The 14,841-nt window shown below is 35.6% G+C and overlaps 1 protein-coding gene across 1 annotated transcript in view; it reads right to left on the reverse strand.

Moving 5' to 3' along the window:
* Positions 1 to 14,841, reverse strand: part of CTNNA3 (catenin alpha 3) — a 1,654,963-nt gene that overhangs the window by 1,263,222 nt on the left and 376,900 nt on the right. The window contains exon 6 of the mRNA XM_082639545.1: positions 4,120 to 4,383. Within this exon, the coding sequence (XP_082495671.1) occupies positions 4,120 to 4,383 (264 nt within the window). The remainder of the gene's footprint in view (positions 1 to 4,119; positions 4,384 to 14,841) is intronic.

Below are 14,841 nucleotides of genomic sequence, written 5' to 3' on the forward strand. Positions count from 1 at the left end.
TGATTAATAGAGGTCCTGTTTTCTCCTTCAGGTGAAAACAGGAGAATATAAGGACTGCATACCTCAAAACTATTACTCTTAGTAAAAGGCAGCATAGCTTGGCAGTTACAGGGAACCTAAACTAAGGCTAGATAGCCACTGAGAAAAGATTTGTTTTTTCCTCTTTGTGCTCCCTTATCACAAAAAGGTATCTGAGCGGCATATCACTCAGATATTTTCCTTGTGGTTTCCCTCACTTTAAATTTGCATCCCAGTTAAAAGTTAGATAAAGTAGAATACAAACCTCCAGTACGTACACTACAAGTTGGAAAAAGGAGAAAAAACAGGCGTATAGGGAAAATGCTCTTCACTCCATTATTGCAAAACCATAGGCACCATTCCTATATTTGTTCTTTCCTTCCTTCATTCATTCATCGATATTTACCTAGCATTTACTATGTATAGAGCATTGTTCTAAGTGTTGGGGATGCAACACTGAATAAAGGAATATATGAATGATGACCATAAATGAATATATAAAAAAGAAGATAAGAAAATAAACATGACAGCTCTTTGAAAATGACAAAATACTACAAAACTCCTTTGTTATTATCATCATTATCACAAGAGGATCTGGATAATTCTGTGGACTATGATTATAAAAACTGTGTTTTCCTTCCACACAAGAGCAAATATACCTTAGTAGACTTGGAGTTTCAAAGCAATTTTCACTGGCAAAGTTTCTCACCTAAAGATATTTTCATAATTCTGTTAATCCATAGTTGGGACACTTCTCAACTCTCATTCAGTCACAAATGTGAAAGAACACTCTAAAATTCACATTAGCTTTTCCAATAAAGAAATTGATTTAGCCCATACAGTGTTCTAATTCAACTTCTATTTTCTTCAACAATAAATCTCAGGTTTCATTTCAACAACCAAACATGGACCAGAATGAAAGATTTAATGACGCTTCAGCTTGGTAGTTGTTGAGTAAGTGCTCTGATACATTTCTACATTATAACATTTAATGAGACTTACTCCCAACAGAGTATTTACTACATCAATTTATTTCATAGTATTATATTTGCAGAAGCAAGATAGAGCAAAGGTTATTTTGGATCCTTTACCAATAAGCTTCCTGTAAGTAAAGTGCAACCATTTAATTTACAAAATCATTTAAAAAGGCTAAATGCTCAATAAATCCTGCTTTATCTAGTTCAGACAACCTCAGAAGCTATTGTAACTTGGATATAAAAATATGTATAAAATTCAGGCATTTTGTACCAGCTTTCTATCCCTAACTTTGACTGGAACTGAATTTCAAAAGTTATTGAGACAGTATTGGGATTTCTAGGTAATATCTTTGAAACTCCCTCCTGCCTTGATAAGAAGAAGGGAGTCAGCAACTTATCTTACAAAAGGGAAGACTCTATCACTATGCCTATGCCCACTCCCATCAAAACTACACCCATACACACACGCAGACACACACACACACACACACACACACTTTCTCCTCCTCTCCAACCACTGCCATTTCTTGTTCGCAGCAGCCACTTTCAACTAAAGTGAGAAAACAGAAGTCCCTGAAGGAAGACAACTTCAAAATCTTCTATCTTCTTCTATAATCCTAAGAATATAGAAAAAGGTGTCTGGGATAAACTGGACCTCTTATGCATCACCTGATACAATTCTGTTTAGTACTATGAAAAATGTGATACACAATCCCATCGGTCCACTCTTGCAAATTTCACCTCACAATACTAGTCACTCCTCATACACAGACTACTTCTACTTAAATAACCCAGGTACCCAAAAAACAATTTTTCACTAAAAAGTTATGCCATCTTTTGGACTGGGTTACATATATAATTTCTCTGATAGTTCCAATAAACTAAAAATCGTAGAACAAGTTTTGTTGAATTTTGATCAACCACATTAAGCTCTACCTGTAAGAATTCAGTATAATACAGAAGTTGGAAATATCTTCTAGAGTCAGACATACTAGATTCACATCCTGGTTACTACCACTCACTAGCCTTCTGACTTGAGCAAGTTAAAAAACATACATAAGTCTCAGTTTTATTTTCTGTAAGACAAACAAGAAAAAAACATATCTTATATGGACACTGTAATAATTAAGTGATAAATTTATGTTAAGTGTTTAGCTATCAAGAAATGTTACATATTAATGTATGGGGGACCTAATGTTCTGCTAGTATCACTGGTATAAAATTAGTTAGAAACATAATCTTGCCCACAGGGTGTTTTCAATCTTATTGTGAAGACAGAACACACATCTAATAAATAAGTTTACTGAGTACTCATTACACAAGGCAAACATTTACATGATGGGGTATTATTAAAGAATCATCACTAATTTTCTACCTTATTTAGACAAATAGGTCCTAAAATTTTCACATACATACTAATAATTAGGAAGTTAACAGATTTTTTCATTGATGCCAAAAATTAGGAATTTAATAATTTAGGTTAGAAGTGAAGAAACCTGTTTAAGACAGGTAACTAAAGGAAAAGCATATGGAAAGGCTATTCTAAACTTAAATGAATTAGATATCTAATAAGTTTATTGTGACAGTAATAATGTTAAGAACATATAGGAATTATAGGTTATGTGTTTATTTTTTTAAGTTATCAGTAAAACTTTAGTAATTTTAATTGTTTTGATTTCTTGATTATGGAAGAATCTTCTGCCAAATAGTCACCTCCACAACTAGTAATGAAAGCTAAGATTTATTGAGCACTTACTATGTGCCAGTCACTGCTATGAGCATTTTTACATGTATTATTAATTCACTGATGCAGACAACACTAAGAAATAGGTCCTATTATTATCCTCAATTTATAGGTGAGAAAACTGAGAGTTCAATAAAATAGCTTTCTTAAGGTCACACAGGCAGTATCCGCCAGACCTGGGATAGGAACTCAGGCATCTGGGCTCCTGATCCCTTATCTTTAAACATTACACCGTGTTGTCTTCCATTAAGCAAGTACTTATCTGACTTGGATAACCAATGATCTTTGACATCATACTGGAATGTCTAACAAATCTCTCAACTCAACATGTTGAAAATTGAGTTGCTGATCTTCCTCTCAAAAATGGCTTCACCCACAGTCTTCCCCATCATAGTTGATAAAAACTTAATCCATCCAGTTGCCCAAGCCAAAAAACAAACAACAACAACAACAAAAACAAAAACACCTTGTAATTATTTGTGGTAGACAAAAGGTTTACTGCCCATATCCTCCTTCCAGGTAGGATTTGTTGCCTACCTGTGGAGGGTGAGGGCAGCAGATGGCCCCCCAGCTGTCAGTCCCCTCAGCGTCTGCAGCAGCTGCAGAGGGCTTATTCCCAGCCCCCCTGCCTGGAGGTAAGACTCTTCCCAGGGTAGGGTGACCTGCTTCCAGTGATTGAAAGAGGGCTGGCTATTTCTTGAGGTTAACACTCTCTCCAGAGCTCCCTGCTCACTGGTGGCTTTGTGGGTCTGGATCACAGGTAGACTCCTTCCTCTGCTCAGTTCTACTCCCTTCCTCTCCCTTCACACATGTTGATTCCTAATAACACCTTGTATCCCAAATTCTGTCCAGTGTGTGCTTCTAGAGGAGCTAACCTGCAACACCAGCCGTGACTCTTCCCTTTCGCTTACACCCCACAACCATTCTGTCAAATCCAGTTGGCTCTACTTACAAAATTTAGCCTTAATATTCACTAGCCACCCTAGTCCAAACTAAAATGTGAGGAGTTCAAGAGAGCAGCACTCAATTATATCCCAAGCATAAAGAACTGTGCCAATAGTAAGTATTTGTGGAATGAATAAATCCTACATTTCATAAATTGATCTAGGTAAAATAAAGTCATCATTTCAATGTAATTAACAATTCCAATTTAAATGCATTGGCTTCCTTGGCAGAGATGTAAAGGAATCAGAAGTCTACTGATAGAATACTGTCCTGCTATTCAATTCTTTGGAAAACACAGACAATGATAGAGACTGATTAGGTCACTGAATTTTTATTTACTCATACTCTGAACTCCAACCCAAGGATCTGAGAACACACATCTATTAATTTTTATATTGGTACAGCAAATCACATTTTAATTTTCTCTCAACTTACCTCAAGCTCATCAAGGGCACTTCCCAGGGTTGCTGCCTGAGGTTCTGGTGGGACTAACACATTCTGGATGCCTTGTGAAGCATTTGAAATTACATTGAGGGCATTCTGAATTTCTTCACAGACTGTGTCCTTGCTGGCTTTGAGGGAAGCGACATCAGAATGTTCCAAACAAGCTGAACAAATTGAATGCAATATGGGGGAGTTCTCCTTCAATGAGGCCCGGGCACCTGCAATTTCATCCCTCTGATTTGGAGATTTTAGGTCCTGAGGAAAGAAATAAAAAGAGAGGTAATGGAAGAAAGATTTATGCCAAGAAGCTCCATTTTTCTGCCAATATAAATGAAAAAAATAATAGACACAAGGAATTTATAACGATAAGTTAAAATAAAGGGCATAAATTATTTCTATACTCCTCCTGATTCTGTTAAAATTTCTGTGATAGGAAAGCTAAGCCATAACAAATAAAGGTCACAATGGTACAGATGTGTGATAACTGAGTACCTCTTACATTTGTCAGTCATATACTTATAAGTCAGAAAAATACTTAGGCTTTCACATTATGAAGTGAATTATAAGACAGCTTGAATTACAAGGATGCTGATTACTTATTTGCATAGATGGTGATGATTGCATTTAACCTTTTTGTTAAAACTAAACCAATTAAGTTAAGAATGCTAAATTAAACTTCCCACCATTCAGCTATCTTCCACTCATTTTCAGAAATACTAGCTAATAAGTTAATCCTGGATTTTTCTTTCTTCGACATTTATTCAAACAAATAGTTATTGAGCATTTAGTATATGCTAGCCCTTGTGCTTAGATGTCAAGTGCACAGAAGTGAACAATCCTGCAAGGACCTTGTTCTCCTGAAGCTTATGTTCTTGTTTGAGGGGGAGGGGGCCTAAAGACAAACGGATAAACTAGGTAAAACAAATACACAAGACAATTTCAGGTAATGAAAAATGCTATCGAGAAAACACAACACTGACTGACTTGAGAAGAGAAGCTCTTTAGCTTGGGTGGGCAGAGAAGGTATTTCCTCAGAGATGACATTTGCAATAAATATAAATGAAAAGCATTTCAAACAGTGGGAGGAGAGGAAAGAGAAAGTCCTATATAAGTGACAACTGGTTAAAACTAGCTCAATATACAGTGAAAACCCCTGGCAAGTACTCCCTTAACCAAGAGATGAATGTTAACATCATCAGTGATGTCATATGGATATCGGGTGCTCCTTGATATGTTGTGACAAGACGAGTACTTCATCTGTCTGGAATTCTCTCCAAAAGCTCACAGTCTCAGTCTAATCATGAGAAAAACAACAAACAAAAACAGACTGGGGAAAATCCTACATGATACCTGGACTGTATTCCTCAAGACTGTTAAGGTCACAAAAAACAAAGAGACTGACTGATAAACTGTTACAGACCAGAGGAAATTGAGGAGACATGACAACTAAATGCAGCATAGAAACCTGGATCAGATCCTGGAACAGAAAAAAGACATTAATGGGAAAATTGATGAATTCCAAAAAAAGCCGAGTTTAGTTAATAGTAATGCATCAATGTTTGTTCATTGTGGCTAATGTAAGACATTAACGATGAAGGAAATCAGAAGAAAAGTAGATGGGAAATTTCTGTACTATCATTGTAACTTTTCTGGAAATCTAAAATTATTAATATAAATTAAAAGTTTATTTTAAAGAAAACTAATTCAAGGGAACTTAACAATAACTTATGCATTCCACATACAATATCTCATGTAATCCTTATAAAAACTCATGATACATATTATTCTCCTTTTTAAAGATGAGAAAACTGATATCTAGAGAGACTGAGTTCATGAGCCAACTGACAAAGCTAAATGGTGGCATTTCTTGCATTGTAACCCAAGTCAGTGCAACTGCTAAACCATGATCCTAACAGCTATGTTATACCCCTTCCTGCATGGGAAGGATTTCTATTTGCTACTACACAAGGATGTGAGGACTTGTGTTGTATAATGACTTATAATTTATAAAGTGCTTCTGGATAGTATCTCACTGATCATCACAACACCCTTTAAGGCAGTAAGGCTGGTGTTATTAGCCCCATTTTAACTAAATGAGTATTTAGTCTAAGGAGATTAAAAGGCTGATAAAAGAACTGAGATGTAAACCTAAGTCTTCTGATTGCAAATCCCATGACTTATTCACAAGACTCTGCTACCTTCAGATAATGTTACATGAGGTTAATAAATGGCAGCACTACTATATTTTTAGCTCCTTCCTTTCTGAAAATAAAGGCTGTCTGATACTTCATGCAGGATTTGGGGGTAATTAACTTTTTTACGAGATGTAGGGAGGACAGAAGTAGCTGTCTACCCACTGTTCATAGCCAGGACATGGAAGCAACCTAAGTGTCCATGGACAGAGGAATGGATAAAGAAGATGTGGCACATATATACAATGGAATATTACTCAGCCATAAAAAGAAATGAAATTGAGTTATTTGTAGTGAGGTGGATGGACCTAGAGACTGTCATACAGAGTGAAGTAAGTCAGAAAGAGAAAAACAAATACTGTATGCTAACACATATATATGGAATATAAAAAAAAAGGTTCTGAAGAACATAGGGGCAGGACAGGAATAAAGACACAGATGTAGAGAATGGACTTGAGGAAATGGGGAGGGGGAAGGGTAAGCTGGGATGAAGTGAGAGAGTGGCATGGACATATATACACTACCAAACGTAAAATAGATAACTAGTGGGAAGCAGCTGCATAGCACAGGGAGATCAGCTCGGTGCTTTGTGACCACCTAGAGGGGTGGGATAGGGAGGGTGGGAGGAAGACTCAAGAGGGAGGAGATACGGGGATATATGTATATGTATAGCTGATTCACTTTGTTATAAAGCAGAAACTAACACACCATTGTAAGCAATTATACTCCAATAAAGATGTTAAAAAAATAAATAAATAAAGGACATCTGCCAAAAAGAAAAAAGAAAACAGCATGTGCAAAGGCCTGAGGCATAACAGAGCAAGGAGTATGCTACTGCAGGCGGCACTACAAGTATAGGGTCGCTAAGCAGGAATGGTGATGAATCCAGCTAGAAATGCAAGAAGGTGCCATGCTAAAGAACTGAGAGAGCAACAAGCTCAGATGTGTATTTTCAAAGATTGCTCCAGCAGTGACCATTTAGTGATTAGAGAGAATGAAATTTCAGTCAGGGAGACCAGGCAATAATTCAGGTAAAAGACAATGAGTGCCTGAACGCTGAACACTATTGCTAGGCTGTAGTAGGATGGATCCAGAAATATTTAGGAGGCAAAAACAGTAAGACTCTGTGATACTTAGATGGAAGGGGGTGGAGGTATCTAGAAGCATCTAGAAAATTGTTTTCACCATTGTGCACATCGTGATGCATTCACCAAGATGGAGAATACAGAATGAATAATGCATTTGGAAGAGAAAGGTAAAGTACTTTTTGTCATCTGCGAAATGTGAGATGCCAGCATAATATCCAAATTAAAATATACTATACATGGATATAGAATTGAGCTAGAAATAGAGATATGTGAATCACTAGCTCATAGCTGGGAGCTAAAGTCATGTGTGTGAAGGTTACAGGGCCTTCACCCAGGAGGAATGTTACAATAAGGAGAAGAACCTAGGAATCATCATAAGTTGTTTCTTGAAGATATAAACCCGAAAATTTTGTGTGCTAGACCAAGAAGCTATATATGTATTGTAAATTACCAAGAAGGACATCAGAAGATACTGAACTCACAAAAAACCAAAGAAGCAAGCAAAAACACATGCACACCCTAGAGTTTAGGACCCAACGTACTATGGATAATTATGGTCACTATACTTTAAAAAAAAGGATTAAAGAAATGTTTTTTAAAAAAAGCAATTTGGAAGACAGGATGACTTCTGTATGAGGGAGTTAAAAATATGGGGTCTGTTTACTTCAAAAAAGTGAAATTTATATTGGAATACACATGATTTTTTAATAACCTAGACATAATGAATGAATTTGACAAGTTGTTAATGGACTTCTTTACTAAATCTAGAAACAAGAGATCAAAGATGAAGCTTTTTAGATTTGAGTGAAATCACTTAAAAATATATCTATTCCATCCACCTCCCTAGAGTCTGTCATACAGAGTGAAGTAAGTCAGAAAGAGAAAGACAAATACCGTATGCTAACACATATATATGGAATCTAAGAAAAAAAAATGTCATGAAGAACCTAGGGGTAAGACAGGAATAAAGACACAGACCTACTAGAGAATGGACTTGAGGATATGGGGAGGGGGAAGGGTAAGCTGTGACAAAGTGAGAGAGTGGCATGGACATGTATACACTACCAAATGTAAAATAGATAGCTAGTGGGAAGCAGCCGCATAGCACAGGGAGATCAGCTAGGTGCTTTGTGACCACCTAGAAGGGTGGGATAGGGAGGGTGGGAGGGAGGGAGACTCAAGAGGGAAGAGATATGGGAACATATGTATATGTATAGCTGATTCACTTTGTTATAAAGCAGAAACTAACACACCATTGTAAAGCAATTATGCTCCAGTAAGATGTAGAAAAAAAAAAAGAATAAAGATGTTAAAATATATATATATATATATATATATATATATATATATATATATATATTCATATTGCTGTCTCCCTCACTTCATTATACTTCCCTTGAATGAAAGCACTATAACTTATTTATGTTTTATCCATTATCTAGTAGTACATGGCACATATTAGGAGCTTAATCATTTTTTTTAAGAAACAAATAGACAAATGAACAAGAAATAAGTAAGAGAAAGTTACGCTCAGAAAGGATAAGAAACTTGGGATATGATTATTCCAAGAAATCAAATGTGTGGAAAATATACATAATCTGGAGAGTCTAGACAAACTTGTACATGATAATGCCACAGAAAGCTAAAGAGTAAAATTAAATTATACCTATCTGTACATCAAATGTTAGTGAAGCCATTGATATAACTGCTTTGGAAAACTGACAGTGCCTACCGAAGCTAAACATATGTATATGTTCATGAATGTATATGAACCAGCTCTATTCCACTCCTGGGAGAAGATACACACTTACAGAAATATTTTCATATGTTCATTAAAATACATATAAAAGTCTTCATAGAAACACTCTTCATAGAGCCCCAAATTAGGCACAACCCAAAGTAATGAGAATGAACAAAATGCAGTTACATGCTACAATACGAAATATGGAATGAAAAACACCAGACACAGAAGAGTACATATTACTTGATTCCATCTATATAAAGTTCAAACTCAGGCAAAACTAATCTATAGTTTTAGAAATCAGAATAGTGTTTATTCTTGAGGGGCAATTAGAGACTGGAAATGGGCATAAGGGATCTTTTGAATTTTGGTAATTTTCTGTTTCTTCATCTGGGTGCCTGTTACCTTGGAGGTGGTGTGTTTGGCTTGGAAAATTCATTGACCTGTATGTGTATAAGCTGTACATTTTTATGTATGTATGTTATACTTCAGTTTTTAAAGTTTATACAAAATCAGACAAAACAAAAGTGTTAATAAAGCCAAGCAAATATTCACTGGTATAAATAAGCTATAGACCTGTCACGTTACATTTCCCATGATATTTAGGGAAGGATGAAAAAATTGGATATGCAGTCCATTTGCAAGTATCTTCTATCAACTTAAGGGCTTCTGTTTAAAAAAGAAAAAAATCTAAATGTTTGAAAAATAAAAAAGGAAAGCTCCGATAGCTTGGCCATCAGAAAGGGCAAAGCTAAAGGATTTTCACAGCAATTGATTCCATATACCCTTGAACAAACCCACATTTCAAAAAATCAGAGAAAACTTCCTTACTAAGCTACATCCCTGACCAAGTAGAATAGCTCAGCAGATACTCTGCTCAACAAAGCAGAACTACATGCAAATTACTGAGTTTCTCTTCTAGGTGTTTAAATGAAGAATGAAGTTTCTGGAGCTGACAAACCCACTTCTCTGGTAGTGGAGGGAAGGGAGCTCATAAAGAGTAGTTTTGTTTTCTTAAGACTAAGAAGACATGCAGAGAAAAGCCTAATGGATACTTTGCTATTTGGATTCCATTCTTGGTTGACTTCTATCCCCAATCTTCTCTCTGCCAAGATGTTGCTTGCTAACTGCATCACTGGTCAGTGGGCAGTTTCATGTTCTATCAGAAAACAAAATAGTACAAACACCTGCTAATTTAAATGTTTTTCTCCAAAATAAATTAGGAATTTGAATACTTAGCCTTAACTGAGCTGAGGGATATAGGATGGTGAAATAAGAGTAGACTACAAAGATAAAAAGAAGGCTCTGAGGGAAAAAATGATTTAAAAAATGCAAGATTTTGCAATCAAAACATTGTTAAGCAGCAGAGAGAGATCTTCACTGCTTTTCTATACTTATTTCCCATTTTCTATTTCATGTTAGTAGGACAAATTCAATAAAGGAGAAAATAAAAGAATTCTTCAAATTCAAATAGAAAACTAAGAAACCATATAATGATTGTATCAAGATATCCCCAAAGCATGTACTCTGGGCCATTAATGCATGCCTTAAGTAGTTGTAATACACCAAAGTGAATATTAATACCTCCAAAGAAACCTCCTAGGAAAGCAATATTACTTAATTCTAATGCAGACTACTGTGTCAGTTAAGAAAATATATATGTAAAGTTCAGAAACACACTATATTCATTTCATTTTCTATCCATCTGAAACAAATACAATACTATATATTCATCTATTATTTGCCTTGAATTTATACCTAAAAAATAAATTCTATCTGGAGTCATGTGTCATGATTAAAGGAAAAATAATAAGCAGAAAAACATAAAAATAATGAGCTACTTCAGTAAGATCTAATTGCTATACTACACGCTTTCCTTCCATTTGTGTGTATACTTCATCACTTAATCTAACAAAATTCAAATATCCATAAATCAGAAAACTTTTCCCATATAGATTAATTAACACCTATGGGAGTTAAGTTGGATTTTAACATCTAGTCAAGGATCAATAAATATCATTATCCTTACAATTCCTTATTTAAGTTTCTGTGACTCACTTGTCAGAAATAAATCACCATTTTCCAAATATTCTGGTGCATCTAAGAAAGCAAATAGCATCATTTAGTATAAATGGGATCCAAACTCAGGGATGTTGACACAACTTCCCAGTTAATAATCCCTTACGTTCATGGAGTGGCTTATCCTGTTTAACATGTTTCCAGCCATTCTTTCACAAAGAATCACATGAGGAGATACAAAAAGTGTTATTATTTTTTTAATTAATAAAAAGTGGTACTGGTAATTGTTTTTAAGAAAGCCAACATTTATTAAATAGCTAGAATGCTTCCTACATGAAAGCACTCTATTCTTTCTCATTTAATGGCCCAGCTATGAATAAGATCCAGGATTGGCTCCTGTCTTATCACTCTTTCTACCCAACGCTATTTTTTTGTTATTGTCAGTAGCTTCATTATCTCTCACAAAGTGTGTCTAAGGACTTTCCTAAAACCCTACAGTTACGTAGTAGCTCAAAAGAAAATACACATTTCAGGCAAACCTACCTGACAAATAACTGTCACACCTAATACAACACAGATTAGAAACTTATTTCTTAACTGAGTTTCAGAATAAGACTGATAAGATAACCTCAGGCCAAAATTATAACACTAAATTAAAGTGTGATTGATAAGGTCATTTAGTTTGCCCCAAAATATAAGTGAATGATACATGAAGAAAGAGTAAAATTAATAAGTATCATCTTCACTATTTTAATCTACCTTTGATAAAATAACAACTCTAAACATAGCATCTTAGTAGTGATAGCTTAATGGTTGCTTTTCCGAGAGCAAAAAAACTTTTTGGCTTTTAAGTTTAATTCAACAGGCTTGAAAAACCTGCTACAAGGTGTGACTTTAAAGCTAAGGGTGAAATGAGGCAAATGCTGAGCAGCTCCAAGGCAGGAAGTCTGTCTCATAATGAAAATAGCATGAACTTTGGGGTTACAATTCCAACACAAAAACACTCCAATAGCAGGAGCTTTTGATTGTAATAATTAACCTTACTTCAGCTACAAAATGGGGATAATAATTCCTACCTCACAGGGTATTAATGAGGTTACCTAATTTAATGTGAAACATTTTTCCAGCATTTTCTTACTTGACCTCTCTCTATACAGCAAAGTATTGGCCATATTCCCTCCTTAAATATTTCTCCCCTGTCTTCTTAAATGACAATACTGAATTTAAATTGACAGGTAGTGACCTCTCTACTGAGCTCCAGGAGCATAACTCAAGTTGGATCTCAAAATATACATGCCCAAAGTTGAACCCATTGCTTTTCTTACACACACTCCCAAATATGTTTCTCCTCCAACATTCTCAGACTTAAGGGCCCCAATATCCAGCTGACTAACAATAAACTTAAGGAATATCCTTGACCCTTCCTTTCCCTCATCCCAACCATTAGATGCGATCTGTTATTCTCCCCATTAAATATTTCTCCAGTAAGTACCCTTTGTTCTCGTCCTCATTACTAGTAGTAGTCTAGTGGGAAAATGATTAGGGAGAAAACAGAGGAAGTGCTTGTGAATACACGGCGGACAGAACAAATTAGAGAAATATTAAAGACAAATTTTTGACTAATACGATATTTTGTCAGTAAAACAATCAGAGGGGTCTCTCTAAACTTCAAATATGATCCTCACTCCCCAATTTAAAATTTTCAAGTGACTGTTAATTCACACACAATAACTCTCATATTGTTTATTACAGACAGGCATGATCTGGACTCCAGCTTCTCTCTCTAGCCTTATATTCTACCACTTCTCTCACAGGCACACTTTTCTCCAGCCACACAGAATCACATGAGGTTCTACAGGTGCCTTTGTATGAGCTATGTCCCTGCCTCCCCTCATATCTCCTGCTATATGTCCCTTCATCCTTCAAGACAATTTGGATTCTCATGTTCTGTCATCCATGGACACACTCATGTGTTCCAATAGTACTTACACAGCACTAATCTAGGACTTATTAAACCATTATCATTTGCTATATTTATTCATTGATACATCTGTGTCTCTCACTGAATTAAGAGTTCCTATTGGGGCCAAAATGATGTCTTAATTCATTCATTCCCTGGGCCTTGTATAGGAGCTGGCACAGAATGATCAATGAATTAATAATACCTATCACCACTTTAAAGACATGAGAAAACTTTGAGGGTTACTGCCTTAAGATAACTTACTTTTCCATGAGACAAAATTTTGAATTTTGGAAAAGGAAATCACAACTGCAAAAAGCTAAGGTATACTCATTCTAGAATGGAAATGTTCTTTAATTGTGTTCCCAATTAGGCTAACTAGATTTGCCTATGAACTATTCTTCCAAGTGTTCTGGCCTAGCTGTTGATGACAGTTTTTAGCACTTACATGTAAGTGTGTCATTCCGTGCTTATTACTGTGTATCTCAGGCTGTTCTGAAAAATATCTGAATTCTAATTACATTCACCAGCAGGAAGCAAGACCTTGAGCAAATGCATGTAAGATATCCCATATTTGTCATGCTTTTCAGAAAGTTAAGTTAGTGCTCCCTACCTTGACCAACAATCTGATTGAGGAAAACAGAAATAACTTAGGTTAATAATCTTGTTAAATTTTGAGTATTCTTAGATACTGATTTCAAGAAGTATTTATACAGTGGAACTGAACTAAGAGCTAGAAGGAAATACAAATACAAAGTAAAAATAAGCACACACTCTGAAGTCCTCTGCTCTCTGGAAATTGTTAAATAATAATATGCTAAAATAAAATGGTGGAATAAATCAGAATTACTATAGGAAGTGTAAGGAAAAGCATGCATAAGTAAATTAAGAACTGCTTCATAGAGAGGCAGGTGAGCATTTCAAAATGCACCAGGTAAAAGAGAGCCAAAATACCTGACATAAAAGTCAGTTGGCTCTCTAATATGCTTCTCAAACATAGCATATCAAAACCTGAGCTCCTGATAATACCCCTCAAACCACTACTACCAGTCTTCACCAGTTCAGTAGCAGTTCTTCCAGTTGTCCAAACCAAAAACCTTGTTGTCAGTCTTTACTTCTCTTTCTCTCAAATCTCACATCTAGTCTGTCAGCAAATTCTATCACCTTTACCCTCATTTATCTAGAATTTGGCATCTTATCACTTCTAGCAAGTCATCATGTCACTGCTTTGCTCAAACCATCCTATATATCTTTCTGACCTCATCCTTACTACTCTCCTTGTTCACTGTGATTCAGCAACACGGACCTCCTTGCTGGTTCTCTAAAAATCTAGGCATATCCCATCCCTACCCTAGGCCATCTCATTGCTGGAACACTCTTCTGGATCCATGACTGGCTCACTCTCTCACTTCTTTTGAGTCTTTACTCAAAAATCAACTTTTCAGTAAGACCTCCTCTAGCCACTCTATCTAAAAATTCATCCAACAATTTCACTCTCAACATGCCATACTTCTTTCCCTGCTTTATTTTCTTCTTACTACTATTTATCACTAATATACTTTATATTAGTTATTTACCATGTCTGTTTTCTGTCTTCTTCAATGGAATGTAAGCTCCATGAGGGCACATGAAAGGTATTAGACAAATGTTTATTAATGAATGAATGAACATCAACTCAAGTTAAAAATTTGCAATTAATTTGAAACATCTCAC

This window comes from Mesoplodon mirus, assembly GCF_964341445.2.
Source record: "Mesoplodon mirus genome assembly, chromosome: 2".
NCBI classification, from domain to species: domain Eukaryota; kingdom Metazoa; phylum Chordata; class Mammalia; order Artiodactyla; family Ziphiidae; genus Mesoplodon; species Mesoplodon mirus.